At 43.6% G+C, this 26,165-nt stretch overlaps 1 protein-coding gene across 2 annotated transcripts; it reads right to left on the reverse strand.

The window, feature by feature from the left end:
- Positions 1-3,426: 3,426 nt before the first annotated feature.
- LOC105353706 (GRB10-interacting GYF protein 2) lies at positions 3,427-25,239 on the reverse strand. 2 transcript variants are annotated; one of them, XM_023959530.1, is made up of 8 exons: positions 25,009-25,239; positions 23,954-24,108; positions 8,950-9,152; positions 7,102-7,210; positions 4,605-4,690; positions 4,267-4,407; positions 3,923-4,013; positions 3,427-3,581 (listed from the first exon to the last, which is right to left on the reverse strand). In XM_023959530.1, exons 1-7 carry the CDS (start codon positions 25,097-25,099, stop codon positions 3,947-3,949), a joined length of 852 nt encoding a protein of 283 aa, XP_023815298.1. In that variant the 5' UTR covers positions 25,100-25,239; the 3' UTR covers positions 3,427-3,581; positions 3,923-3,946. The 2 variants fall into 2 exon arrangements, with proteins under 2 accessions (XP_023815298.1, XP_023815297.1); XM_023959529.1 differs by having other exon boundaries at positions 23,954-24,111.
- Between the last annotated feature and the right edge of the window lie 926 nt (positions 25,240-26,165).

Raw genomic sequence — 26,165 nt, forward strand, 5'->3', positions numbered from 1 at the left:
CTGATGAAGACCTTCATGATGCTCTCTCTGATGAAGACCTTCATGATGCTCTCTCTGATGAAGACCTTCATGATGCTCTCTCTGATGAAGACCTTCATGATGCTCTCTCTGATGAAAACCTTCATGATGCTCTCTCTGATGAAGACCTTCATGGTGATGTCTCTGATGAAGACCTTCATGGTGATGTCTCTGATGAAGACCTTCATGATGCTGTCTCTGATGAAGACCTTCATGATGCTGTCTCTGATGAAGACCTTCATGATGCTCTCTCTGATGAAGACCTTCATGATGCTCTCTCTGATGAAGACCTTCATGATGCTCTCTCTGATGAAAACCTTCATGATGCTCTCTCTGATGAAGACCTTCATGGTGATGTCTCTGATGAAGACCTTCATGATGCTCTCTCTGATGAAGACCTTCATAATGCTCTCTCTGATGAAGACCTTCATGGTGATGTCTCTGATGAAGACCTTCATGATGCTCTCTCTGATGAAGACCTTCATGGTGATGTCTCTGATGAAGACCTTCATGATGCTCTCTCTGATGAAAACCTTCATGATGCTGTCTCTGATGAAGACCTTCATGATGCTCTCTCTGATGAAGACCTTCATGGTGATGTCTCTGATGAAGACCTTCATGATGCTCTCTCTGATGAAAACCTTCATGATGCTGTCTCTGATGAAAACCTTCATGATGCTCTCTCTGATGAAGACCTTCATGGTGATGTCTCTGATGAAGACCTTCATGGTGATGTCTCTGATGAAAACCTTCATGATGCTCTCTCTGATGAAGACCTTCATGGTGATGTCTCTGATGAAGACCTTCATGGTGATGTCTCTGATGAAGACCTTCATGATGCTGTCTCTGATGAAGACCTTCATGATGCTGTCTCTGATGAAGACCTTCATGATGCTGTCTCTGATGAAGACCTTCATGATGCTCTCTCTGATGAAGACCTTCATGATGCTCTCTCTGATGAAGACCTTCATGATGCTCTCTCTGATGAAGACCTTCATGATGCTGTCTCTGATGAAGACCTTCATGATGCTGTCTCTGATGAAGACCTTCATGATGCTCTCTCTGATGAAGACCTTCATGATGCTGTCTCTGATGAAGACCTTCATGATGCTCTCTCTGATGAAGACCTTCATGATGCTGTCTCTGATGAAAACCTTCATGATGCTCTCTCTGATGAAGACCTTCATGGTGATGTCTCTGATGAAGACCTTCATGGTGATGTCTCTGATGAAGACCTTCATGATGCTGTCTCTGATGAAAACCTTCATGATGCTCTCTCTGATGAAGACCTTCATGGTGATGTCTCTGATGAAGACCTTCATGGTGATGTCTCTGATGAAGACCTTCATGATGCTGTCTCTGATGAAGACCTTCATGATGCTGTCTCTGATGAAGACCTTCATGATGCTGTCTCTGATGAAGACCTTCATGATGCTCTCTCTGATGAAGACCTTCATGATGCTCTCTCTGATGAAGACCTTCATGATGCTCTCTCTGATGAAGACCTTCATGATGCTGTCTCTGATGAAGACCTTCATGATGCTGTCTCTGATGAAGACCTTCATGATGCTCTCTCTGATGAAGACCTTCATGATGCTGTCTCTGATGAAGACCTTCATGATGCTCTCTCTGATGAAGACCTTCATGATGCTGTCTCTGATGAAGACCTTCATGATGCTCTCTCTGATGAAGACCTTCATGATGCTCTCTCTGATGAAAACCTTCATGATGCTCTCTCTGATGAAGACCTTCATGATGCTCTCTCTGATGAAGACCTTCATGATGCTCTCTCTGATGAAGACCTTCATGGTGATGTCTCTGATGAAGACCTTCATGATGCTCTCTCTGATGAAGACCTTCATGATGCTGTCTCTGATGAAGACCTTCATGATGCTCTCTCTGATGAAGACCTTCATGATGCTCTCTCTGATGAAGACCTTCATGGTGATGTCTCTAATGAAGACCTTCATGGTGATGTCTCTGATGAAGACCTTCATGATGCTGTCTCTGATGAAGACCTTCATGATGCTCTCTCTGATGAAGACCTTCATGGTGATGTCTCTGATGAAGACCTTCATGGTGATGTCTCTGATGAAGACCTTCATGATGCTGTCTCTGATGAAGACCTTCATGATGCTGTCTCTGATGAAGACCTTCATGGTGATGTCTCTGATGAAGACCTTCATGATGCTGTCTCTGATGAAGACCTTCATGATGCTGTCTCTGATGAAGACCTTCATGGTGATGTCTCTGATGAAGACCTTCTTGATGCTCTCTCTGATGAAGACCTTCATGGTGATGTCTCTGATGAAGACCTTCATGATGCTCTCTCTGATGAAGACCTTCATGATGCTCTCTCTGATGAAGACCTTCATGGTGATGTCTCTGATGAAGACCTTCATGATGCTCTCTCTGATGAAGACCTTCATGATGCTCTCTCTGATGAAGACCTTCATGGTGATGTCTCTGATGAAGACCTTCATGGTGATGTCTCTGATGAAGACCTTCATGATGCTGTCTCTGATGAAGACCTTCATGATGCTGTCTCTGATGAAGACCTTCATGGTGATGTCTCTGATGAAGACCTTCATGATGCTGTCTCTGATGAAGACCTTCATGATGCTCTCTCTGATGAAGACCTTCATGATGCTCTCTCTGATGAAGACCTTCATGGTGATGTCTCTGATGAAGACCTTCATGGTGATGTCTCTGATGAAGACCTTCATGATGCTGTCTCTGATGAAGACCTTCATGATGCTGTCTCTGATGAAGACCTTCATGATGCTGTCTCTGATGAAGACCTTCATGATGCTGTCTCTGATGAAGACCTTCATGATGCTCTCTCTGATGAAGACCTTCATGATGCTCTCTCTGATGAAGACCTTCATGGTGATGTCTCTGATGAAGACCTTCATGGTGATGTCTCTGATGAAGACCTTCATGATGCTGTCTCTGATGAAGACCTTCATGATGCTGTCTCTGATGAAGACCTTCATGGTGATGTCTCTGATGAAGACCTTCATGGTGATGTCTCTGATGAAGACCTTCATGATGCTCTCTCTGATGAAGACCTTCATGATGCTGTCTCTGATGAAGACCTTCATGATGCTCTCTCTGATGAAGACCTTCATGGTGATGTCTCTGATGAAGACCTTCATGGTGATGTCTCTGATGAAGACCTTCATGATGCTGTCTCTGATGAAGACCTTCATGATGCTCTCTCTGATGAAGACCTTCATGATGCTGTCTCTGATGAAGACCTTCATGATGCTCTCTCTGATGAAGACCTTCATGATGCTGTCTCTGATGAAGACCTTCATGATGCTCTCTCTGATGAAGACCTTCATGGTGATGTCTCTGATGAAGACCTTCATGGTGATGTCTCTGATGAAGACCTTCATGATGCTGTCTCTGATGAAGACCTTCATGATGCTCTCTCTGATGAAGACCTTCATGATGCTCTCTCTGATGAAGACCTTCATGGTGATGTCTCTGATGAAGACCTGGCTTCTCCGTCTTTAGGCCACTTTCTGCGTTCAGATCCAAGTTCAGGTTGGTTGAATCTGTAGTGAAAATACGAACAGCTGTCATCTATTCCCTACAGAATCACACATAAAAAGATTTAATTTTTTAGAGACAGAGATTGAAATGTTTGGATTGTGTTCGACATTGACTGAAAGAGATGTTTACTAGTCCATCTACTGAAGATAAACCAGGGGGGCGTAAATGGATAGAAGACAGAGAAAAGGTTCTGTTCTGGTCAGGTTCTGATGGAGAACCTAAGTGACCCCTCACTCAGAACTTTTTTGTCCTACCTCAACAGCTGTCTTTGAACTCAACACTGTTAACAAAGACATTTCACAGACATTTACAGCTGAAGGATACAAAAATAAGATGATTGCACCTGCTCTGACCAGAACCAACTCAGTCAGTCTGCCTCCTCAAGCAGCTTCTCATGCATCATGTCAGCCTCTGCACCTGAGACCCATGACCAGCTGTTGGAAGACAAAACAGGTGAACATGTTAGCTAAGGTAAACCAGGTTAACATGTTAGCTAAGACAAACCAGGTGAACATGCAGAGGCAGGATTGCATCAAAGAGGAGACAGAGGATGCTCAGTCTGCTGCAGAGACAGACAGAACTGCCTTTCTTCTGTAAATTACTTTGAGTGTCGTTCTGCATGAATGTGCTTTAAACAGACCTGCCTTGGTTTACATGTTTGTTTTATGTAAAACGGAGGGCATGCACCTGTTACAGCTGTCCTGCACAGGCCAGGAGAGGCTCTGTGTTGCATCATGGGAACTCTTCCTGGAAGTCTCCGCCTCCTCCTCCAGCTTGCAGATGTGACGCAGTAGAGTTTGTCTGTCCTCCACTAGAGATTCCTTCCACCTGTGGAGTAAACACTTGCTTTAGCACACTCACATTTTTTCTTATTTTATGTTAAAACTCACCACAGAGACTAAAAAGAAGCCTCCTGAAACAGCTTTGGATTCAATCATAAGTCACAGTTATCAAGGAAAGCGTTCACTTACATGTTCATGATTCAAGCATGCTTTGGGATAAAAACAGCTCATGCTGGCCCCCACCTCTTCACATAGCTCATCCAGCATCTCTGCTGCTGGCAGAGCCACTCGAACTGTTCTGCAGTCTCCTGCAGCTGCAGCTCTGTCACCTGCAGGAACAAGCACACAGGTCAGCTCAGGTCCAGTCACAAACGCAGGTCACAGAACAACAGAGGCTTCCAGAGTCCAGCTCCTGAGCTGCTGGCTTCGTTACTTTAGTTTAGTAAAATAAACGACACTCTGATTGTCCAATTTCCCCTATTTCAAACAGGCTGCAAACGAGGAGAGCACACTTATCACTTTAAAAGCACTAACAGGCACTAACAGCATGGCGCAGGGTTTGAGTGTTTGAAAAAAATGGGGGGGAAACACACAATGTGCCTGCATCTCACTTACTTTCCCTTATGTGTTCTTTAAGTGTTTTCTACAACCTTTCACTCGCAGATTGCCCATAGAAAAAATGTGCATGAACATTTTCTAAATCCTCCTGCTAACCTGTAAGGCCTTACGTGGTCTGATCCCATCCTATTTTAACCCTTGTGCTATCTTAGATGACCCCACCCTTACATTGACGTGTTCTCCCTACCATGACAAAGGTGGATAAAGGTGGAAAGATTTCATGTAATCCATGGACACCAGTGAAGATCACAAATCATTGAAGAAAAAAGGTTCAGAGCACTGCCTAGTGGGTCTAGATGACCCAACTCCCAACGTTAAAGTGCCTAAGACAGCATAAGGGTTAAAGATCTCATAGTGCCTTACCATCCAAATAGAACACTTCACTCCCAAAATGGAGGACTGCTTGTGGTTCCCAGAATTTCTAAAAGTACAGTTGGAGGTAGAGCGTTTAGCCACCAAGCCCTTGTTTTATGGAATAAACTCCCAGCTCATGGAAGAGAGGCAGACAGTTTCTACATTCAAAGTTAGACTGAAAACATTCCTCTTTGGACAGGCTTATTGTCAGACTAGCTACAAATCAGAGATTATACCATGGTCCAGATGAATTCTCGATTCTGATTGGCGACTGGGTGTGCATTCAAAAGCGATATACTGTTTTGATAACCGTCCGCCTAAAAAAGTAGTTCCGGTCACATTGCTTAAGTGTTCGATTTCATTGTGCTGGCTTTTTTAAAACAAACTTTAGCTTCATCATCTGGACAAAAACAAGCAATAAGAGGTGAACTTTCTCTGTGAACTGATGCTTTATTTAACCAATCGATCAGCATGTCGCTTTCCTTTGCCGCTGCAGTCGAGGTCGGTGCCCGCTCAGTGGTGCATTTTCATTTTACCGTGACATTGCACCACGTAACAAGTAGTTTGTGTCTTTTGAAAAAAGCTATCTAAACTGAAAAATAACAAGAGTAAATTACTAAAAACTGATGAAATATTTCTCTCTTTTGTAAGTGACCATGGTATAAGCGTGTTAATGGCCTTCATAGTGTGCATTATCAGAAAGTAATGCGGACTGTGGAAGTCTGAACCATCCAATGCAAAGTGGAGGGCGGTTGCTTCCACTAAGTACAGTACTTTCTGATAATGCACACTTCTTGCTGCTAGAATTGAGAAGCTGGGTAAACTATGGTGCACTGGGGTTCTGTCCTCCATTCTCATCTACTTCTCTTCTCCTCTATTCTTGATCATTTATTTATTATTTAGTTCTCCATGCCTCTGTTTAGTACAGTGCGATTCATGCATTGTCCCTCTTTCCCACTCCAGACTCCAGTTAGCTTGTCTGTGCTCCTGTACCTGGTCTCTGGCTCGTCTCTACTACTGCTCCTACACTTGGTTGTGGCCCCTACCTATGGCTTGTTTTGCGCCCCCAGCCGTCCCCCAACTCCATCTGGATGAAGTTCATCTGCTGGACTATTTAAACATGTATGGCAGTTTTAGTGATAATTCTTCTGTAAAGAATTTAGAAAGGTGTATCGCCTGTCCGTCCTGGGAGAGGATTCCTCTTTCATGTGGACACCCCTGAGGTTTCTCCTTTTTTTTCTTTACTGAGAAGGAAGGTCTAAGAACAGGGATGCCCAGTTTATTTGATCCTTTATTTATCTCTGGGGGAGCAGTGAGCTGCAGGCTGGCTGCGCTCGGGGGGGCGACAGCTGGCTGGAGGGAGCGGGCATTGACCCACCAACCCATCGGTTGTTGGACGACCTGCTCTACCGCCTGAGCTGAACTGCCGCCCAATGCTTAGTTTAGTCTGTTTAGCTTAGTTTAGCCATTACCAATTGTATTTTATGACTGATTTCATGTTCCTATACAATTGAGATGACTATTGTTGTAATATTGGGCTATCCAAATAAAATTGATTGAATTTTCTATGTACTGACTTAGAGTGGTCTACAATCTTAAAACTTTGTGTGGTCCACCTGCGTGCACCACACAGATTTGCCTCTTTTTCACTTGTAGACAGTCCTATCCCACCAGTAAGGGCAGTTGTGACTAATGCCTAGTAGTGTGTGTGTTTTCACAGGTTACATTGTGTGTCTGTTGGCTGTGCAGAAAGACACTGAACATTTACTTGTGTCCTTTGATCTCTGGTTTCCTCCTGATGCGTTCTGTGAAGCTCCTTCAGCTCCTCTGTCAGACCTTTGTTTGTGTCATGCAGCTCCTCCAGCTCCTCCTTCCTCCTATGTATGACAATAGAGAAATGTCGAGCAAACAACAAAAACACACAATGTTGGAACTGGAAAGTGTTTAGTGGAGTTTCATTTAGAAATGTAGTCATTTTCAGGTTCAGTCTCAGATAAACCTTTTTGTTAGGGCCTTGTTTTAGAAAGCAGGATTAATTAAAGCTGAACTCTGAGTTGATCAACTCCGGGAGGCAGTACTTTGGGAACTGTAAAAATCTTCTGGCAGGAAGGTTTGTTGAGTCCAAAAAGACAAAGTTTCTCTTCAACCTTTGAGGTTTCATGAAAACTTCCTTTTCCCTTTAGCCAATTTCGTGGTATTTAGCATGCGAGCTCAGCCATACAAAACCATGCAGGGTTTTTTGAGCTAAGACAATGGGTAATCTCCTCATTAACCACGCCCACCACCACAACAAGGCTGAAAATGGACAAAGGGGCGAGACTAGGTTTTGGGAGTTTCTTTCAGCAAAAAGTCAGAACAGCTAAAAAGTTGTCTACACTCCAGGTGTCATGAATACAAAGTAACACAATAAACTTTTTGACCCCAGACTGGACACACGTTTATTCTTGCGTTGTTTTGTGCGTTGTTTCCAGATGGAGTGTGGGGCTTTAAACTGAGGACAGCATGGATGTCACCCAACAGACTTCAGATTTGAGGGATTGACATTTGTCTCTGTTCTCAGAACTTGAATAAATAATCAATCTCACCAACACAGGGATGGGAGCTTCTCTGGATGAATGCAGACCCCATACAGAGATGAAGTGAAGAGGACGACAGGACAGAAGCCCGCTTCCTCCTCAACAACCAAAAAAGCAAAGAAGCCCCTTAACTATAGCACTATGTGGAGGGGGGGGGGGGGGGGTCTGATTCCAGGGAGTCCACATTGAGGAGGACCCACAGTGTCATAACCTCTGAGCTCCTCAAAAAGACCAAGCAGACTACACTTCCTAAGGATGCTCCAGACAAAAAAGCTCCCTAGAAACTGCAGGTCTGCTGAGAGGTGCTCCATAAAGGTCATTCTGGTGTGGTCCATGTGTGCCTGCCCCCCCAGCTGCACAGAGGTCAGGGGAAATCCCTCCACAGAGTCATAAACTGTGCACGGCTGCACTCTCCAAACACTGGGGAAGCTACACCGGGCACACACTCCCAGTCTGTCTGAACTCCCTCTGTCAGGCAGATGGTTCGGGGGCATCAGGTCGAGGACAAATCGACTGAAAAACGCCTTCCACCCGACTGCATTATCCACAATAAAAACATCCCATCGGTGAACGTTTGCACAGTTCCAGTCTACCTCAAAGTGCGATGTGGACATGTCTCTTTGTTTTAGAACTGTTTTCATTGTTTTGCTTCTTATTGTGAGCCTATGTCTTTTTTATGAGGAAGTATTGAATGATGCCCTCACTAGGCGGCTGAGAGCTTCATTGTACGTTTTTTGTCATTTCAGTTCTTCACTGTGAGTGTCTGCAGTCGGCAGATGCAGAGAATGTAGGAGCCAAACTGTATATGTATTGTTTGTCCTTTGGGTGTCACTATCTTGGGCAGTAAACTGTAATTAACAGCGTACGTTGGTCAGAAGGGCAAATCGTTTTTGACCATTACTACAAAGTTAAATAAAATGTCCATGTACGTTTTTGATTGCATTTACAGCAGAACGCGTCAACTATCCAAGACCAACACCACCACAACAATCGTTCAAACACTGAGCAGAGCTACTACAGAGGAGCATCAGGGAACGTACTGGAGCAGCTCTGCCTGCAGCTTCTCTGACTGAGACGCTTGCTGTTGCAGCTCCACAAACAGCTCCTCCACCAGGGCCTGCAGCTCCACCTCAGAGCTCTGCAGATGGTGCAGCTCTGCACCGACCTCCTGTAGCAGCGCCACGTCTCGGCGGCTCTCCTCCTCAAGCTGGAGCACATGCTGCTGCAGCAGGTTCAGCAGTTCCTGTAAGAGGGGGTCAGAGCATAAAAAACATGCAAAAACGACTAAATGTTCACTATGCCAAATATTCCGCTCAAGGCCCTGAGGATGTCTGCATGTCTCTGTGAAGATGCCCTGATCACAGAACAGAAAGCCGGGGCAGACAAAATCCTGTGAGAGTCAAGCTGTTCTGTGCGAGCCCAAACCCGTCTGAGTCCTACCTGTGAGTCAAACCTACAGATTGAATAACTGAGATTTAAAAAGTTTTATGTTTGGGAACAGGGAGCTACACTAAAAAAAAAGACAAACACATTATAGTATTTTAAACAGTTTTAAGATCAAGTTTTGTGTTAAATACCAAAATGAATCTAAAACATCAGCCTAAAATATACAAATGTAAACAATCCTAAAACAAAAAACAGATTAGAATTTTCAATGCCACAGCTTTTCATTTTTTGAATTTCTAAATTGTAAATCTGGACATTAAAGTGGTTTGAATGATAAAATCCAAATTAACTTCAGTTCCACATAGAACTGCAGCAGTTTCTCTCCCTCTATTCATCTTTTTTTCCCTTGCATCTGTTTGGCATGTTTCTTCTGGGAGGACGTTCAGTACTTCTGATCTCATTATTCTTGGCTTGTGTAAGTCATGGAGGCCTAAGGGGTGGTGCAGTAGTCAACCTTTTTTCCCTGACCTGGCTCTTCTCAATGTGGAAGTGTGATGGCCCTACTCTGGATTTCTCTCAGACAGCTAAGTTTCTCTTTTCTCTAAAGGAGACACCAGCAACCCTGTATCCCTGATCTCACTCACGACCCACTGCCATGAAGTAGAAGCAAACTTTGATCAGGAAGTTGTCTTCTAAATCAGCTCTTTTTTCATCACTCTGATGCTAATTCTGCAATACTGCAGGCCTGATGGCCTTCATTTTACTCTTTATTCTGAATACATAAACTTTCAACAGTAGAAAAGTCCTGGCAAAGAAAGCCAAAAGAACCAGTTCATCTGCAAGTAGCAGTCCTTTAAAGTCCTACTCCGATCATCTTTAAATGTGTTATTAAATTGTTCGGAGTGTTTTTTTTTTTAAATTGTGATTATACCGTTTTTGGCCTAAATAAAAAAATAAGTGTTGTTTTCTAGGACATAATTTCTGCAGAGCAGTAGCAGTTTGTTCCTCAGGCGAGGAAAACAAAGACTTTTATGGATCTATTTGTCCGCAAGTGGATGAATCAGAATGGACCAGAGTACGGAGCCTCTGGCCCACCCAGCATATTTTCTACTAGCGTGTAACGATGCGCTAAAATCTCAATTCGGTTCGATTCAAAATTTCATAGGGCTCGGTACATTTCGGTTCGGTACTGCTATTTAACAAATCTGCCTGATATGAACTGCTATTTTATAAACTATAATTTTATTGTTATATATTGTGTTGTGTGTGTTTTCCTGAATTTTTCCTTTGAGAGATTAATAAAGTTTTTATCTATCAAGAAAAAAAGCAGCTAAGCACAGAAAAACAAGTGGCCATCATTACTTTAAGAAATGGAGGTCAGTCAGTCCGAAAAATTGGGAAAACTCTGAAAGTGTCCCCAAGTGCAGTCACAAAAACAATCAAGCACTACAAAGAAACTGGCTCACATGCAGACCGCCCCAGGATAGGAAGACCAAGAGTCACCTCTGCTCCGGAGGACAAGTTCATCCGAGTCACCAGCCTCAGAAATGGCAGGTTACCAGCAGCTCAGATTAGAGAGCAGGTCAATGGCACACAGAGTTCTAGCAGCAGACAAATCTCTACAACAATTGTTAAAAGGAGACTGTGTGAATCAGGCCTTCATGGTAGAATATCTGCTAGGAAACCACTGCTAAAGAAAGGCAACAAGCAGAAGAGACTTGTTTGGGCTAAAGAACACAAGGAATGGACATTGGACCAGTGAAAATCTGTGCTTTGGTCTTATGAGTCCAAATAGGAGATTTTTGGTTCCAACCACCGAGTCTTTGTGCGACGCAGAAAAGGTGAACGGATGGACTCTACATGCCTGGTTCCCACCGTGAAGCATAGAGGAGGAGGTGTGATGGTGTGGGGGTGCTTTGCTGGTGACACCGTTGGGGATTTATTCCAAATTGAAGACGTACTGAACCAGCATGGCTACCACAGCATCTTGCAGCAGCATGCTAGTCCATCCGGTTTGCGTTTAGTTGGACCATCATTTATTTTTCAACAGGACAATGAACCGAAACACACCTCCAGGCTGTGTAAGGGCTATTTGACCAAGAAGGAGAGTGATGGGGGGGTGCGCCAGATAACCTGGCCTCCACAGTCACTGGACCTGAACCAAATCAAGATAGTTTGGGGTGAGCTGGACCGCAGAGTGAAGGCAAAAGGGCCAACAAGAGCTAAGCATTCTGGGAACTCCTTCAAGACTGTTGGAAGACCATTTCAGGTGACTACCTCTGGAAGCTCATCAAGAGAATGCCAAGAGTGTGCAAAGCAGTAATTAAAGCAAAACGTAGCTACTTTGAAGAACCTACAATATGGCATATTTTGTTTTACACTTTTTTGTCATGTATATAATTCCACATGTGTTAATTAATAGTTTTGATGCCTTCAGTGTGAACCTACAATTTTCATAGTCATGAAAATAAAGAAAACTCTTTGAATGAGAAGTTGTGTCCAAACTTTTGGTCTGTACTGTATGTCCTCTATTATCAGAAAATGCTACAAGAACATGTTAAAAACATGTTTTACCCACTCTGATGAAATGGTGTTTGGTGCACCAAAGCGCCATTTCATCAGAGTGGGTCTTTAAAGCTTCCAAAGCCAATTTCTTCTTTCATGTAGCTGCACCAAAAAGGGCTGTCCATAAAAGAAAGAAAGAACGTCTTAAAAGCAAACAGCGTCAAATTCTGAATGAAAACAAGTCCAACTTACTGCATTAAAGAATCAGACTTCACCAAGAAAAAAGGCCCCCTTTTCCCAGAGCACCCCCATAAAAGATCCAGCGGGAGTCAGTCAGATGTCTTTTCCATAACCACGAAACACATGTCAATGTGGTTTATAGCAAAAACAGCCACAACATTCAAATCCTGTTGGATCTAACCAACATCTGAGGCTTTGCTGCTATGGAGGTTTTCACCACATGCATCGACCTCAACTTTGACAGTCGGTGGTCCTGCCCTTCAGTCTTCAACCTGTCTCTCAGATGGAGAGCCATGGCTTTGCCCTGAAGTCATGAAGTTGGGATCCGTGCATTAGTCCAAGGTGGAAACTAAAAAAAATTAAAAAGTAAAGATCTTTTTTATTATTTCCTTGATGCAAAATATTAAGTTCAAGCGAAGAAGGATCAGCTTCTCCTTCATGTTGTTTTTGAACTCCCCCCACTGATCTCATCATTGAACACGTCACTGACCAGAGCTATGTTTCTGATTGGTTGACACGACACATTTTCTTAGCCAACGTTCTGATATTTTGACTCTGGATGCGCCGCCCAAATCGTGCTACGACCCTCAAATCGTGCTGCTGGCAGACTGACACTCAAATCACACTGTAGAACCTCAGATCACGTCTGTACTAGAGGGCTGCATTGGGATTGGGACCCGCCGGGTTCCACGGGACCCAACACAAATCTCGCGGGAGCGGGCGGTTTGAATTTTGCTGCAGGCGGGAATGGGCGGCTAAAAACAAACACCGCGGGATAGGGAGGTTGCCTTGCGACATGATGGAGAAGATTTCAATAGATGATGTAGAAAAGAACCTCAAACGAGGTATTTACAGCAGCAGTCACCAAACCCCCTGGGCCCGGACTGGTACCGGTCCGTGGGTCATTTGGTACCGGGCCTCACAGTAAGAATAAATAACTTGCATTACTGCCGTTTTATTTATTTTGGAATCTGAAAGATGTTTTATTTGGAAAGTTGCCCGATTCTCTGTTACATCCATCTATGTTACTCTTGACGCAGGCCAATTCGCTCGTCTCGGTCACGTGATAGGATACTGCTAAAATAAAAGCCAGGAGCTAGCAAAATGACTAAAAAACAAACGTCTTTGGAACGTTTCTTTGGCAAGTGGAAAGAGCCTAGCCAGAAGACAAAGAGGAGCCTTCCACTCCCAAAAAAAGAAAGCTACATTTAATAGACAGTATCAGGAGTCCTGCTTAAAATACGCATTTATCCCAATGGGAGATTCCCTCCAACCATTCAGCATTGTGGTAAGTTGGATTTTCCATACACTTATTTTTGTTGGAATAATAGCGACCAGGGAGTGTTGCGGACAGAGAGGACGTTGCTCATGTCATAATTCGTGTTTATTGTTATGTTTAGAAAATACCACAGTTTTCATGCAGGTCATATCATATTACTTTGTTGTACTGTAGTGTCGGTCACGTGCACGTTTGGTCTGCTGTCGGAGTTCCTCAGGGTGCAGCCAGGGGTTACTCTCGGAGCTGGTAGCACAGGGAATTATAGAAATCAATCCACTTTGCCTGCTTTGGTCAAGATAGGGTTAAGCACGGGTGTTTCTTTTTGGTTGAATGCTGTAAAGCATTCAACCCTTTGTTTTCCTCTTATGCTATCTTCCGCTGTTTTTCGGCACTTAACTCCTTCTACAATTTTCAACCTATTTTAACCATTCAACTATTAAACTGTTCAGCTCTTTCAGATTATTACTGCTATGACTTTTGGTTTTTCAAATCCTTGAACTTTTTAAGATATTCCAGGATTTTCCAGGATTTTTTCTCCATTGAAATACATGGAGAATTTTTCGTGCAGAAGTTCACAGTTAAATTACTTCTACAATTTTTCACCTATTTTAACCATTCAACTATTAAAATGTTCAGCTCTTTCATCTTATTCCAGCTATTACATTTTGTCCTTCAAATCCTTGAACTTTTCCAGATATTCCCGGATATTCCCAGATTTTCCAAAATTTTTGCTCCATTGGCCACACCTTTGCTTCTTTAAACAATTGTAACTTTAACATTCTTTTGGCTACAGACACTATTCAAACATTGAAATGTTCACAAGGCTTTGGACTTTAATATAAGGCTCAAAATTATTATGGGATGGCAACACCACCTACAGTTTGGCGGCCATTTTGTGCCAAAATGTGAGGCAATTTTAAACTTCTTCAAACTTTCACCTATTTTAACCATTCTACTATTACAATGTTCAACCCTTTCAGCTTATTCCTTTCAACTACGACTTTTGGTCTTTCAAATCTTTGAACTTTTCAAGATATTCCAAGATTTTCCAGGATTTTCCAAGATTTTTGCTTCATTTAAATACAAGGATAATCCTTGAAAACCTTTGTTTCTTTTAACCATTGTAACTTCAACATGCTTTTGGCTAGAGACACCGTTCAAACATTTAAATGTTCACAAGGCTTTGGACTTCAACATAGGTTTTGAAATTATTATGGGATGGCAACACTACCTACGGTTTGAAGGCCATTTTGTGCCAAAATGTGAGGCAATTTTGAACTCCTTCAAACCTATTTCAACCATTCTACTATTTCAATGTTCAACTCCTTCAGCTTATTCCTTTCAGCTATTACTTTTGGTCCTTTAAATCCTTGAACCTTTTAAGATATTCCAGGATTTTCCAAGATTTTCGCTCCATTTAAATACATTGAGAATCCTTGAAAACCTTTGGTTCTTTCAACCATTGTAACTTCAACATGTCTTTAGCTAGAGACACCGTTCAAACGTTAAATTGATCACAAGGCTTTGGACTATAAAATAGGTTTAGAAATCGTTATGGGATGTCGACACAACCTACTGTTTGGTGGCCATTTTTTGACCAAATCTGAAGCAAATATTGCTTATTGATTAAACTTCATCCATGGCTGGAACTGAACATATTGAAATTCACTGGATCTGTACTTATAAGGAATGTGGGAGTGGTTAGCAAACAAACTTCGTTGCTAAGGACGTCCAAAGGTTTAATTTTTCCGATTTGTCTGAAACTGACGTCGATTGGTTCGTCATCCCCAGGCGACCCAAACATAAAATAGTTGCTATGGAGATAAAATCAATAGAAAAGCCGCCATTTTGAAAAAAGTGGATTTTCTATCAACTCAGAACATGTAGCTTTTACCAATATGATACTCTCAAACAATGTGTTTCTTTGAGTCAGTTGATGATGCTGATTCAAATGCTAGCACTTTATCCATTTTAGCAACATCTTCAAATTTTCAACAGTTCAACCATTTTTTCAACAATTTCAGCTTTAATGCTTAACTCCTTCTACAAATTTTGACCTATTTTAGCCATTCTACTGTTACAATGTTCAACTTTTTCAGCTTATTCCTGCTATTATTTTTTTCCCAAATCTTTGAACTTTTAAAGACATTCCAGGACTTTTGCTTCATTAAAATACATAGGACATCCTATCGCTTAAGTTCTTTTACAGTTTTTTGCCCACTTTGACCTTTCTACTTTTAAAATTTTGAGCTCTTTCAGCTCTGTTCAGCCATTTCTTTAGGAAATTCAGCTTTCATTCAGCAATACAGCATTCAACCCTGCATTTTCTTCTGGAAATGCAGCTCCTTCTAGTTTCCTGTTGTGTTTACTTCTTTTTAGCACCATGAGTGTGGGAAGGGGAGGATGACACGGAATTTTACTCCAAAGAGCATGACATAGGGATCAGAGGATCTGCCCTCCAGTGGTTTAAATCCTATTTATCTGATAGGTATCAGCTCGTTAATGTAAATTGACATTCTTCTCAGTGCACTCGAGTTAACTATGGGGTCCCACAGGGCTCAGTTTTAGGACGAATCCTGTTTATGCTTGATATACTACCCTTAGGAAACATAATCAGGAAACACAGCATTAATTTTCATTGTTATGCCGATGATACGCAGTTTTATTTATCCATGAAACCTGACCAGAATGAGGATATAGAGAAACTGAATGCCTGCATCATAGACGTCAAGACCTGGATGACAGTTAATTACCTCCTCTTGAACCCAGGAAAAACTGAGGTCATTATACTAGGTCCTAAAAACCTCAGAGATACTCTGTCTGCTCAGATAGTCTCCCTGGATGGCATAAGTATAGCCTCCAATTCCACAGTTAGAAACCTTGGGGTTTTATTTAACCAGGATTTATCATTTAAGGCTCACATATCTCAGGAGTGTAGAACTGCCTTTTTTCACCTGCGGAATATTGCTAAGATCAGAAATATACTTTCTAAAAGTGATGCTGAAAAACTCATCCATGCATTTGTTACGTCGAGGCTTGATTACTGTAACTCTTTGTTAGCAGCGTGTCCTAAGAGTTCCTTAAGAAGTCTCCAGCTGGTTCAGAACGCAGCAGCTAGATTGTTAGCTGGAACTAGCAGAAGAGATCACATCACTCCTGTGTTAGTTTCACTTCACTGGCTCCCAGTTGATTCTAGAATCAAGTTCAAGATCCTCCTGTTAACCTATAAGGCCTTACATGGAATGGCCCCGTCCTATATTAAGGACCTCATAGTCCCTTACCACCCAAACAGAACACTTCACTCGCAAAATGCAGCAACTGCTCCAACTGCTCCAACACCTGGCTGTGGATCCTGTCTTTGGCTTAACTCGCGCCCCCGACTGTCTCCCCCCAACTCCATCTGGATGAAGCTCGTCTGCTGGACTTTAAATATGTAGTTGTAGCGTTTGATAAGTTAATTCTTCTCTAAGAGTTCTGGTACATCGCCTGCCCGTCCTGGGGGAGGATCCCTCCTTCATGTGGACACCCCTGAGGTTTCTTCGTTTTTTCCGGAATCCGTTTTTTTAGGAGTTTTTCCTTACCGCGAAGGGGGGGTCTAAGGGCAGGGATGCCAGATTAGGTTTGTCATTTTGTTAGTTCAATTTAGTATATTCCTATTGAATTCTATGTATTCATGATCCTTTTGATTTTATTTTTAACTTTTTCAATTACCGACACGGAGCCCATTTGGGGTGTACAAATAAAATTGAATTGAATTGAAATTGAATTGAATTGATCCTGTGTGATGTACAATGTGGGATTACAGCAATGTTGTTGTTATAAGACATCAAACCGGTCCGTGGCGCAATAAAGGTTGGGGACTGCTGATTTACAGCACAAAAGCTAAGCAAGGAAAGTCTGACGTTTAGAGAAGTTTCTTAATTTTTTTTTTTTTTTACATGCAGGCCAGGGAAACAAAACAAACAACTCAATAAATCTCTTTAATAATATCAATACAAATACGTTTTTTTTTTCCTGCAGGACGGGAGAAGACACAAAATCAATGCATCTCTATCATTGTGCTGGAAAAAATTCTCTGAGTTTTGCGGGAGCGGGCGGGGGTGTAACACATACGTTGCTGGAGCGGGCGGTAATGGTCAGAAATTCGGCGGGTAGGAGCGGGATGAAGAAAACAGTCCCGCGCAGGGCTCTAGTCTGTACATTGACGTGACATTGAAACTGGACAAATCGCGTTCAGTGTGAATGCAGAGTTAGTATTAGCTGGCCCCTTACTGGCCGCATGCAAATACTGCAAGCATTTGCCTATGATATGTGAGGGCTCATAGGACACCCGTAGAATCTCCACACAAACTACACTTCGATTTGGTGGGGGGGTGGAAAAAAAAGAAAAATCTGTACCACACACGTGCGTCCAGACCAGTGTTTTTCAACCTTTTTTGAGCCACGGCACACTTTAACCTTGACAAAAATCCCGCGGCACACCAGCATCCAAAAATTCAAAAAAGGAGAAACTCATAGTCTCTATTGATCTACAGCCCCTCCACAATCTCAAATGCATTTTTGTGATAATTGTGGTAGAAAAAGCTGGAAGTTGCAGCTGTTTTTTCTAAAAGATGAAATAAAAGTTAAGTTAAAAGATTTAAAAACTGTTTGATGTGTGTTTGTTGTGGTTGCAAGACGTTTAACAACAAAGATTCATTGTGCGCTGAGCTGTGTCACGTTAACCCAATGCATCATGGGAGATGTAGTGCAAAAAGCCACCGAACGCAGAGAGACTAGCGTCTTTGAGCTTCATTATTTTGTTCACTAGTTCCACCGTCTGATACTCGATTCTGTGGAAAGCTACACCGCTAAAGACGAGCTTTAGCTGGAGTTTTTGTTGGAACTGAGAGACTTTATGAGCAGAATAAGAACAAGGAAGTGAAGACTTTAACCACTTCTGATTGGTCAGACTGATGACGTGTGATTAAGCCTCCAAGAATTATTGGTGGAGACAGTTAAAGGGGCGGGACTTTTCTGAAAACAGAGCTGAAGCTGCGGCTAAATCGTGGTACCGTCATTCTTATTAAAGTGTCTAGAATAGAATCAAATAAACACATAGTGCTTTCTGACTCTCGTCGAGGACAGACGTGTTTTCCTCTCGCTCCTCCTGTGTCAGCCCTTCCCCAAGGCTTTTTTGTCCTGTCTGCCCGAGAGGTGCATTCTTCACCCTTCTGAAGCCGCTGCTTTTCTGCACTCTGAAAATGGATCTGATCAGCTGGTCTCTAAATTCGATCGAGAAAATATTTTCCACACTAAGGAACGGGAAAGCGGACCCTTCCTGCCCGGACGGCACCCACGCGGCTGGATACACCATCGATCCATGGGGCAAGTGGAGGCTGGTCTGCCTGGCCCAGCTGTCTGTGGAGGATGTCGAGGACGTGTACCTATTTGGATTTCTGATAATTGGATTCCTCGTAATTGGGATCGGAGGATTTCTAATTTATCAGGCGGTCTGGGAGCAGAAGATGGAGAGAGGCAATCAATCAAAGCTCCTGGGAAAGATTTTTCGGGGAGGAGAGACTCAGAATGAGAAACTTTCACAAGCGGATCAAAAGCTCTGTGCTTGTCTTGCCCACTTAAGCAGATTGCTTGAGACCCCTGAACTTGTGCGGAAGATGGATGCCACCTTGGAGCAAGTTTCTGCCCGGATTTGAGGGAAGACTGGGCCAAATTCACCCACTTCTCATTCGGATCAATCTCTGCCTCACACAAAGCGAAGAGCCAGTCAAGGACTTTGCCGGCAGTACAAACAACCTGCTGGCGCCCAAAAGTATTTTATCTAATCAGACTCCCCGAAGGAGCTATGGACAACTGTCCTTGGCTCCACCAAAACAAAGCCGCTTCTACAGAGTGGACTACAGCAGCTGTTCTTGAGGGTTGATAACTGCAACTCACCCCCTCCCTGCTTGTCCTCGGCTTCCCAACCCCCTCCCTACCTCCTCTGTGTGCTGCCCGGAAGATGTGCCTGGCTCACGGAGCTGCACCTGATGGACAGACTCATGGGGGCCCCCCCACTCCCGTCCACCACCGTTTCCCCCCTGAGCCTCATGTACTGTGTCTTTGTCGGAATATGTGCTATTTGTGTTTAAAAGGTGTAGTTTTTTTCTTGTATCAACACATTGTACGCAGTGTAGGGATACGACTTTTTTTTGTCACCAAACCCAACCCCCGGCCCTCTTCGTGGTCCATCTGCATGCTATACAAAGGTGCGCCGGCGTAGGTCATCTAAGGCGCTCGGCTGCATTGACCTCAGTAACCTCTCGAGATGTGTGTGTGTATCCTGTGCTGTTTGTCTGACCTTCTTCATCGAAATGTACTGGAACCGAGTTTCTCCTTGTGGGATTAATAAAGTTTTCATTCATTCATTTTCATTCATTCATAGAAAAAAGTATTTTATGATCTTTCATTTTTCTAACTACTCAGTGTTTTATCAGGGCCTGTTTGGATGAACAGAGAGCTGATATCCTGGAGATGGTAAATGGTTTTAGATCAGTTAATGAGGGCAATATCCCATGGCACACCTGACCATCTCCCACGGCACTCTGGTTAAAAAACACTGGTCTAGCCTACTTAACTCCTACTTACCATCACGTGTTGCTCAGGTGTTCGGTAAAACCTGTTGTTCGCAGCAAACCCGAAGAAAAAATGTGGATGAAAATTTTCACTATAATGCCTCACGAGTGGTTTACAACTTTTAAAGGCCTATATTATTAAAAAATTAACATTTTGAGGTTTTAGGTGTATTATAATGTTATTTCTTTAAAAACAACCCCAAAGCGGTATTTGATCCATTCACGCATTTCTGATTATTCCTATAAAAATCTCTCTAAGCACCAGCCCCTCACATATCCACAAAAACGTGCAGGTTCTCATGTGACATCTCACTTTGTGAGATGTCACAAAGTGAGGAACAGCCCCTTCCAGGAAGAGTCTGAGCTGCCAGCACCGCCCCCAGGCTGACAAACTTTCCCCACGGAGCTAGCAGTGATCGGCAAAAACACTTTTCTTTTAAATGCACAGCATGCACATCCATCCAGATGTGGTTTGCAGAGACGCTGCCAAGGCAAACTCTAGCTTGACGTCAAGAAATGAGTGGTACCCCAAAAGGGTTGAAAGGCTGTAGAAAAAAGGGCTACAAAAATAACTAATATTTCATCAGAAAATCCTTCTTCAGTGTGCCTAAGGCAATATATCATCATATACGTGGATGTAGTTTACTCCAAAATGTTAAAGAAAAGCAGGAAACAGGCAAGGCTGAGTGGGCGCCTGTGGCTTATGCATCCAGAGCGATGACAGTGACTGAGCAGCGATATGCTCAGGTGGAGAAAGAGGCGCTGGCTGCAACATGGGCGTGTGAAAGGTTCAGCTGCTTCGTTCTGGGCCGATCATTTGAGTTGGAAACTGACCATAAGCCTTTGGTGAGTCTGCTGGGTGGCAAAGCGCTAGACGACCTTCCACCTAGGATCCAAAGATTTAGAATGAGGCTCATGCGCTACAACTACAAAATCACACATGTTGCTGGCAAAAATTTATGGACTTCAGACACCCTGTCACGCGCCCCCTTCAGAGCATCAGGAGCACACGCAGGTGCAAGCCTGCTAGAGGACACTAACATCTATGTGGACTCTGTCATCAGCAACCTTCCTGTCAGTGGAGACTATCTGAGCAACCTTCGTGATCATCTGAAAGCAGACAGTGCATGTGCTGCGCTGATGGAGTTCTGCAGAGATGGGTGGCCGGATAAAAACAGACTGCAGGGGGTGTTGAGACAGTACTGGCCTGAAAGAGCGGTACTTACAGTGCACGATGGACTGCTGCTGCGGGGCACAAGGCTGGTCATCCCATCGGCTTTGCGTAATGATGTGTTAGAAAAATTGCACGAAGGACACATGGGCGTGACAAAGTGCAGGGAAAGGGCCAAACAAACAGTGTGGTGGCCGGGGCTCAGTAATCAGTTAAGTGACATGGTGTTAAGATGCAGAACTTGCATCCAAGAGAGAACCAATGTTAAAGAGCCACTGATGCCAAGTCAGATGCCAGACAGGCCTTGGCAAAGACTCGGAGCTGACCTGTTCACACTGGACAGCAAAGAATATCTGCTCGTTGTGGATTATTTTTCCCGTTTTGTGGAAATTGCACAGCTCTCATATACACGGTCCATGGACGTAGTGGTGCACCTGAAGTCGATTTTTGCACGTCATGGCATTCCTCAGGTTCTTGTGACAGATAACGGGCCGCAGTTCTCAGGTAGCCATTTTCAGGCTTTTGCAGCGTGTTACGGCTTTGAACATGTAACAAGCAGCCCCAAGTTTCCACAAAGTAATGGAGAGGCCGAACGCGCTGTACAGACTGTTAAGAGACTGCTGAAAAAGTCATCTGATCCGTACCGTGCTTTGCTTGCGTACAGGGCAACACCTCTACAAAACGGCTACAGTCCAGCTGAGCTGTTAATGGGGCGTCGACTTTGCACTACTGTTCCTGCTCTTCCGTCCCTGTTAGATCCTGCTCTGCCTGACTACAACGCGTTGGGAGCCAAAGAAAGGGAGAAGAGGTGGACAGATGCAAGAACCTTTGACAAGCGACACAAAGCAAGAAACCTTGAACCACTGGTTCCTGGGCAAGAGGTCTGGATCACAGATGCAAGAACTCAAGGTACAGTGATTTCTGCACATGAGGCTCCTCGCTCGTATCGCATCAAAGTGCCCCAGGGCACACTGAGAAGAAACCGACACCACCTGGTGTCAATGCAGACCGACGGTGAGGGAGTCGAACCTGTTGATGAACCTGTGGGAGAAGATACACCTACTCCAGTTCCAACAGACCAGACACCACACAGCGGAGAAAACATCACAGAGACTGTCCGTACAAGGTCGGGAAGAGTGGTCAGAAAACCAGATAGACTTGACTTGTAAATTTAAAAAAACAAAGAGAGTAAATAAGGATGTTTGAGTTTATTAGAATGGGATGGTTTGGAAAGAAAAGAATGTCATTGATTTTGTCATATAAGTAAAGATGTATAAATGCCCTTTGTTTTGTTTTAAGAAAGGGAGATGTGGTATTATACATGTTGGGGGTAACACCCTAGTGGGGGAAGACGTCATGAGAGGCGGGCCCACTAGGTGGAGCAGTAGCGAGAGTTGAGGACTGTATGTTTTGTTTCCGGTGGTTGAATAAACAGTCTACAGCACGTCCCGTCCCGGAGCCTTCTTGAAGAAGCAACATCACGACAGTTACTTTTTACAGTTTATTTTAACATGACTGTAAGTGTTCTACTTGTGTTGTTTTATCAGGAACAGATTTGTGTACAAATCTTGGGATGACCTTGGATCCAGCTGCTTCCTAATTTAGGAGATGGTTTTAGTGGCCAGGAGTCTGCTGAAAAGAAATTTGAGTCTACCCTTGAAAAAGAGAGTGTCCCTTTGTGCTTAGTAGCATCACCAACTATTGCTATTGCTGTTAAAAACAAAAAACAAAAACTAACCATAAAGTCTAATACAGAACAGCTAAACATCGATGAAGACGTGACATTTTCTTGCCCCCTTCTGCAGTCTGTGCTCCAACCTTAAACCCTCTTATATCTCTGTCGAATAGAACAGAAGACAGTCTTCGTCACAGTTCATCTTTCCCAGTTTAGCTCGTTCTTTTAGAGCGATTATGCTGGGTTTTTTTAAACAGCGCATCCTGTTCTGTGTTCTGATTGGCCGGAGACCCAATCAATCAATCTCCTCCGAGCCGTGTCTCCTGTACAGAAACGCAGAGCTCTTCAGATCTACAGAAATATTTGATCTCGATCAGATCTTTGTTTTCATTCTAAGATCCTGGACCTAATTTCTATGAAGGGTTGAGAATTTAAACAAGAGAAAAGTGGGAAAATGTTCATGTCTGTCTGAGAAAAGTGTATTTAGGCAGTGAGGAGTTTTACAGCCATAAACGTCTGTAATCATTCTCCATGGATTTCACTGATCACGGTTATTTTTAAAACGTAACTCCTGCAATAAACGAGGGAACTCTGTTCTGGTGAAAAGGTAACGCAGATGTATGCGTAGCTGCAGCAGAAGACAGAGAAGTTTGCTTCTACTGGATGAGAAACAGACGTGCAGGACACAGCTGTTCAGTTTTAGCACAAACTGTGAGACGTGTGATGAGCTGCAGCCCTCAAAGTCTTTGTCAGGATTATGACTGGAGACGATCCACTATTTTTTTGGTTGTTTTTTTTCAAATGAATCAGTATATTTTTCCTGAATTTTTGTCTTTGAAAATCATAGGGTGTTTTTTGGTCATTGTTTTATTTCATTAATAATGTTTTTTTTTTTTTTTTAAAGGATCATGAATGAATTAAACTTTATTCATACTGCACTATACAACTCCTTGAAGGTACTAAAGGGCTTCACAATAAAAGAGAGATCTAAAATGGGAACAAAAGCTTTAAACTAAAAACTCTGGAATATTCTGTTTTAGAATATAATTCTTCAATATAAATTTTTTCATCTACATTCCATGTTATATCATTCTCACTCCAAGCATCTGCTCCTGGTCCGGCCCTTCTATCAAATTTGCCCACCCCTGATGTAGACAGCTGAGAATGACAGAACCTGCTGCTCCCGGATCCTGCTCAGCAGTTTGTCCTGGTTCATCACCAGCTCCACATTTAGATGCTCCTGCTGCAGGAGTCGAGACGTTACAGCTTCCAGGTCATTCTGCAGCTTCCTCTCCTTCTCTCTGGACAGCAGGAACTCGCAATCCAGAACTGCTGCAGCACAGAAGAGAGCAGACCAAAGTCAAACAGCAAAGAAAGTTCAAGGATGTAAAGGATAACAGATACACACTTTATCCAGCATGGGTCCTTGGCCCAATCCCCTTCGCACTCCTGCCTAACCACAAGGGGACCCATGTCTGGGTCTACACCACATGTGTGAATCAGTCAAAGCTGATTCGCTGTGGCAACCCCTGAGAGGTGAACAACAACCTTTTTTCACAGCACTGCAAAAAATGTCTTGAAAAATGTCCTCCTCTTCAGTTGGTTCAGATTACAGGTGACTGACTGTGTGGAGTTTGCATGTTCCCCCCCCGTGCATGCGTGGGTTCTCTCTGGGGTCTCCGGCTTCCTCCCACCATCCAAAAACATGCTTCATAGGTGAATTAGCAATCTATAAATTGTCCATAGAATATTCCGTATATTCTTGGGAATATACGGAGGGAGATGAATGACTGAATGTTTGTAAATACTACAAACAGACAAGATCCAGCAAGATCATCTTGCTGGATCTACAGGCAGCTCTCTACAGGCAGGACACAGCGCTCCTAGTGGTGGGGTAAAGGTAAACATTCTATCTTTGATTCCTTTTTTGATGCAATTGTTCAGTATCATATCAGAAATGTTGATTTGGTAACAATGTTTTGTTTAGAGAAGGTAAAACATGAAACCAGATGACGGAAAGCTGTCTCCTCCCTCATGAGGCCGTTGACCTTTCAGGTGAAGCTTGAACATTAACGACCTGCTGGACTTTGCTTTCGATCTGTTCTTTTCTGCTGTTTCCGAGGACTATCTGATCCCATCTGGATCATTTTGTGGCTGGAGGTCCGTCATGCAGTTCCCCACCCCGATGATGATCATGAACCTATGAAGCTCTAAGTGGGAAAGACTCACCTTTGTCGTGCGCCAGGCGCGTGCACTTTGCGGTCAGGTACTGGATCTGACTGTAGTCCTCATCCCTGTGCGCTCTGAAAAACCTCCTCATGCTTCCCTGAGTGTGCACGCAGTGTCACGCAGTTCTGCAGGGATCTCTTGCCAGAGCGTCATGAGTCTGAACATGAAGGTCCTTCTGAACGGAGGGGGCGTGTCTGCTGACGCAACCAGGTGCATTCAACTGTCCTAGGCAGGTGAGGGGAGGGAGGGGCTGCTGCAGCCTCAGGCCAAACACAATTCTAGGAACACATCTGATCCAGAACCAGGTTCTGTTCTTGCTGTGACAGAAAACAAATCATTTTGCTGGATCTCTCTGTAAAACTGTGAGGTTAAAGTTGAATATTTCTGTCACAGAAAAATGTAAAAAGATGGAGAAATAAAAGCAGATGTTTTCATCTGCATATGTTGACCTTGTTTTCTCACAATACTCTGAGTTTGTTAGTAAATTAGTTGATGGTGAGTTTGTGCTCTTTCAGTAATTTTGTAAGAAATCCTGAATGTTATGTTCTGATCAGCTGTCTGGATGTGAGACAGAGCACCACTAGACTTCCATCACATGTTAGCGTTTGTGCAGGAAAGTGCACAGGAAAGTGCACAGAACAATGTAAGCACCGTTGTAGACTCCCCGAAGACTCCCCAGGGGCTGTCTCCTCTCCAGGCAGCAACATGAGTGACATCCTGGATTCAATTGATAAAAGGCTCTCCAGCCTTGATTGCCGTTTAAATCTGCTGGAGATCCTCCATAAGGAATTCCAAGGTCTGCGAGAGTCTCTGGAGTTCAGCCAACAGCAGGTGCAGGAGCTCGCAGCGGAGAACCAGGCCCTCAGAGAGACCGTCAAGACCTTGGGCCACGACACCGCCCGTCTCTCTGAGGAAAACCGATCCATCAAGGAAACCCTCCTGGATCTTCAGGCGAGGAGCATGAGGGACAATCTAGTGTTCACAGGGATTCCAGAAGAGGCAGGAGAAGTCCCGGAGAACATTGTTAAGTCCTTCATAGAGGTCCACCTGAAGCTCCCCAAGGAAGAAGTCCAGAAGATCTCCTTCCACAGGGTTCACCGGCTCGGAGGAAAAAGGCCGGACAATCAGCGTCCCCGTCCTATTGTTGCTAAATTTGA

This window comes from Oryzias latipes, chromosome 10 (assembly GCF_002234675.1).
Source record: "Oryzias latipes chromosome 10, ASM223467v1".
Lineage (NCBI taxonomy): Eukaryota > Metazoa > Chordata > Actinopteri > Beloniformes > Adrianichthyidae > Oryzias > Oryzias latipes.

What these genes read in the sequence shown, in the direction of transcription:
- LOC105353706 (XM_023959529.1), bottom strand. Translation starts at nt 25,099, where the DNA reads ATGAGGAGGTTTTTCAGAGCGCACAGGGATGAGGACTACAGTCAGATC. An exon ending in CCAGAGATCAAAGGACACAA is followed by an intron (nt 4,691 to 7,101) that starts GTAAATGTTCAG and finishes TTGTTCCTGCAG; the next exon opens with GTGACAGAGCTGCAGCTGCA. An exon ending in GTGCAGGACAGCTGTAACAG is followed by an intron (nt 4,014 to 4,266) that starts GTGCATGCCCTC and finishes GTCTTCCAACAG; the next exon opens with CTGGTCATGGGTCTCAGGTG.